The 4,424-nt window shown below is 49.0% G+C and overlaps 1 protein-coding gene across 1 annotated transcript in view; it reads left to right on the top strand.

Annotated features, from left to right (window-relative positions):
• TMCO1 (transmembrane and coiled-coil domains 1) overlaps positions 1-3,812 on the top strand; it is a gene marked incomplete at its 5' end in the record, with an annotated part of 16,592 nt that extends 12,780 nt beyond the window's left edge. Inside the window, one exon of the mRNA XM_008946223.1 lies at positions 3,461-3,812. Coding sequence (XP_008944471.1) covers positions 3,461-3,559 — 99 coding nt within the window. The remainder of the gene's footprint in view (positions 1-3,460) is intronic.
• Between the last annotated feature and the right edge of the window lie 612 nt (positions 3,813-4,424).

Raw genomic sequence — 4,424 nt, 5'->3', positions numbered from 1 at the left:
CCTGCTGATGGCCCTCTGGAGGAAAGAGCTTACTTTACTGCTTTGGAGAAGGGTGGTTTTGCTCTGAAGTGTTAGGTTGCAGTCTTCATGCTGCTGCCTTTTCTGCATGGTTAAGTATATCTACTGTTCTCCAGCTGCTGGGCAGCTCAGTATCTTCCTCCTCGCTTCATGGAGGGAAAGGCAGAGACCAGCCACATTAGTTTGTGGAAAAGCTAAGAACTGAAGCTGTGATTGCTGGCATCCTGCTTCTGGCTTTATTACTATTTGAAGGATCTTAGGTGATAACAGCATTGGGAAGAGAATTCTGAAGGGCTGTGAGATGCCTGTGGAGAAGGGAAGAAAGTAATTAAGGGTTTAAAGTGGTGCCAAAGACGTGCTTTCAGTGACCTTGGAGGTGGAACCCTTTGTGTTTCACTGTATGCAAAAGGGGAAATCTTACCTGGTCAACTTCAAAATAGCTGTTAGCCCAAGGGAGGAGAACTGATGTGGGAGTTAGGTCTGGCCTGATGCTGCTGACACAAGAGGAGAAGTGATAACATACTAACAGTGAAGGAACAGGTTCCAAACAAGGACGACCATATGTATCTCTCAGCCTTCCCGTAAATCTTGGAGCTGCCTCTGAAGGAATCAAAGGCAGGGAAGAGAGAGGTCCCTGTGGAGCTCAGAAGCAGAGGAGTTCACTTGCGTGTAAAAAAGTGTCCTGGGGGGAAATGCAGGGGAGTATGTGAGGGTGGGGAGGCTAACTGAGCAGTGATTAAACTGACATGAGTGGGATGGGCAGTAGCAGCATCAGGCAGTCTCTTCATATGGCCCTCAGGCATGTGGGGGTGATAAACTCTTCAGACACTAACTGGGAAGCTTGCTGCCTGTGACCTGGCCAGCATCTCCCAAAATAGTCAACCCACCGTGAGTAACTTCCTTTGCGCTGTTCCCAGCTCTCCCTGGCACGTAAATCCTGTCCCCTAGTTCCTCCTGCCTTCCTGTTTGGAGAGAGGAGGGTTGCTGGGAGAGGCCTTCCAAGGGTCCTTGAGCTGCTGGGTTTCAGCTGGGAAAGTGCTGCTGGGCTGGGCGGGAGGTGGAATGTCAGGGTTACATCCTCTGTCCCCGCTCCTCTTTGAGTCCCAGCCTTCACCTGTTCTGTCTGTGGAGAGGAATGTGCTGCTGTTCCTCAGGCGTTTGCTGGTCTTTGCTTCCTTTTCAGACACTCCTGAACTGTAGCTTAGGCTGTGTCTCTCTGAAATATCTTCCCAGTGGGAAGAGGAGCCAGCAATTACCCTACAGCCAGGAGCGTGCTTTCCCACACGGCTGATCTTGGGGCAGGGAGCCACTGGCTCTTCTGGGTTTTGCAGGAGCAGCTCCTGTCCTTCCTCTTTTGAGGAAAGCTTAGAAGAGCTCAGATGGGGCATTTGGATCTTTAAGCCTTACAGTCTTCCCTCCCTGCTCCTGAAGGCGATTGTCTTGTTTGTATTGGAAGTAGACTTAGCAGACTTCCTTGTGCAGCATGGCCTACAGAACACAGGTTTCTGCTGGACCTTGCCCCAGCCCTGGTGTCTCCAGCTGCATAGTCTTCAGGATTGCTGTCCAGCAAGACATGCTTTGTGGCTAGTGGAGGAGGCTAGCTGCCTTCCACAGCAAGGACAGGAGTACTGTGGAAGGACCATGCTGGAGAGTGGCTGTAGTATTGAATCCACGTATAGACAAGCTACCATCTCTTTGCCTTGGAACAGTTCAAGCAGATGGAGTAAACTTTAGCACCACAGTTCTTCTCTCTCAGGATACTTAAAGGAACAGGGAGGAGGCAGTGCATGCTTCTTGCTTCCATGAATGCTCTTCTCTGCTCCACGAGGAAGCCAGGACAAAGCTGATAGGATCCTGGTCTTGCCTGCTGCTGACTCTGCAGCACCCTCTGGTGTTGCTGAAATCTGTCCCTTAGCTGGCTTTATTTTTTTCTTTCTGTTCATCTCTTGAATAAGGAAGCTCTGAGAAGAGGAACCACACAAACGAGACTCCCACAGTGAAGTGCTCTCATAATTATTCAGTTGCTGAATATCAACCAGTGGCTGATTTATGTAGGCCATGGGCTAACTCTTATGTAATTCCTCTTCAAGTGTTCCCATTCTTGACTTTAAAGCTTGTGTATGGGCTGAAACCTTCCTTTCCATAGTCTCCACCTGGAATGATTCCTGATTTATTTTTTTTTAAATTTAGCTACTGTGGAATTATGAAGCTCTGCCTGCCTCTTTTTAGTTTGTTCTCCTTCAAATCTCTTTCTCACTGATCAAAAAGTTCAAGAACTCTAAGACCTTGCTATCTGACCTATCCTGATGGTTATTTTGAAGAGGACACTCAAGTTTGAAGAGAATCCTCCTTCCTCCTTTTGTTGTCTTGGTATCCAGGACTCAGCTGGTGACATGAGGAGGATACGGTTGTTTTCTTCTTTCTCTTGCATCAGATGTCCCTGTTTTGCCAGCACTGCATGAGCAGCATCTTGAGCTGTAGTTACTTACAGCAAAGGATGAAACTGAAAGAACTAGGAGCTCTTGGTAGTTACACTGCTGCAAAATTTAAGAGGGATTTCACAAAAATCAAGAGAGGAAAAAAAAAAAACAAACCAACATTTAAATATTCTACTGTGAGCTTTTGGCTAATGCCTGGCTGCGCTGCTTAATTCTTTCCTTGTTAGTTGTTTTGCACTGAAACACCCTGCTCAGAGGCAGATGAGGTCATCTCAATAGTCAGTTTTGGGGTTTTGCTACATATGTCCTGTTACACTGCGCGTCTCCACCGAACCATTGTTCTGCCTTCATCACCAGCATTCATGTTAATTCTGTGCCTAAGCTCCTGACTTGATCTTGGCACACGCTCTGGTTGCCATGCTGCTGACCCAAATTCTGGCCGCGTTAGGAGACAGCCTTCCTCGCCAGCCTGCAGACCCTCAGGCTCCAATGGCCACCATCAATACCAGCTTCTGGAGCTTGAGAAAGCTGAGGGCTGCTTCAGTTCTGCCTGTGGGCAGGCATTGGGACCTGCTCCTGTATGTGTGCTGCAGTGAAATTGCAGAGAGAACTGTTGTGGGCTGATTTTAAACCCACCAGTCTGCAAAGACATTGATGGGGTCCCTACCAGCTGGCTGTGTGTGGGGCATAGCTGGATGTGGAAAAGAACTTTCAACCAAAATGTGGGTTTAATGACAAGAAGGTGCTTATTGAGGTGGGGGAGAGTGGTCCAGCTCTGATTGTAGCCATTGTGTATTGTTGTCTGTCTCTGTGCTAAGCTTTTTTTGAATGCATAGGAATAGAAGTCCAATATACCAGACTGACTGGTAAGGCTAGGTGTGTGAGAACCTGAATCTGTTGAAACGAGTGGGAAGGTTGTACTTGTAAGCAGTGGGGATTTCTCTTTTTTTGTTTCCCTCATCATGTTCTGACACTATTCTGCTCTTCTGTTCTTGTTTTTGCAGAACATCCAGAAGATGCTCGGTCTTGCCCCTTCCCGGGCTGCCACCAAGCAAGCAGGGGGCTTTCTTGGCCCACCACCTCAGGCAGGGAAGTTCTCCTAAAGCACAGCTACAGTCTTCACAGAAGGTCTGACCATGGCACAAGGCTGCCTTTGGGAGGTAACAAGACTGGGTTCTCCACCAGACTCGACACGTCCAAAACCAGCCTGTGCAGTGCTGGCCACAGTCTTGGAAACATCTTCCGTTTGGAGTGTTCTACCAGCAGTTGTTTGCTCGTCAAACCAACAAAGTTCTCAGAAGATAACTTGACCTTTTGTTTCTGGTGTTTCTGAGAAATAAATGGCATGGGCATGTTTATTTAGATGTCTCTTAATTGTGCTGTAGGACAAGCAGACATACATTGATGTAGTGCCGTCGGTTTGGGTTATGGCACGGAAATCAACTCGGGTGGCAAGAGTGAGAGCTGCAAAGTCAACAATTCCCAGTGGTCATGGTGTGAAGTGACTGGTGGTCAGTGTGCACCTTAAAGGGCTTCCTCCTTAGCCCGGGAAGCTCCCTACACTGTTTTCTGCTTCATCAGATAACTGTCTCGGGTGAGGCTGGCAGGTTTCCTGAAGCAGGCGCTACCCTGAGGAGGGACTATTGATTTGTTCCTTCTGTGACCAGAGGTTTACCACGTGGTACCTCTGACCAACCGGGGAGCTTCTGACTAGATGGGGATAAATCCGAAGCGCCCGAAGGCAGCGTGGAGCATATCCAATACCCCATTAAATACTAAACTCTGCATCTGCTCTCACTCATCGTGGCCACTTCTGTGTGCGCTTGGGGCTATGACCACCCCATACAACCCTCCAGGGACCTGGGCGGGGCGAGGGGGGGACACTACTGATGGGCTACCCCTGAACAGGAGCCCAGCGAGGAGGATGCGTGGTGAGACCTCCGAGCCGCCAGGGGGCGCTCGAAACGC

The sequence above is a fragment of the Merops nubicus genome, unplaced genomic scaffold (genome assembly GCF_000691845.1).
Source record: "Merops nubicus isolate BGI_N331 unplaced genomic scaffold, ASM69184v1 scaffold17600, whole genome shotgun sequence".
Classification (NCBI taxonomy): domain Eukaryota; kingdom Metazoa; phylum Chordata; class Aves; order Coraciiformes; family Meropidae; genus Merops; species Merops nubicus.
The sequence above is the reverse complement of the archived record's forward strand: the minus strand, read 5'-3'. Positions and strand labels throughout refer to the sequence as shown.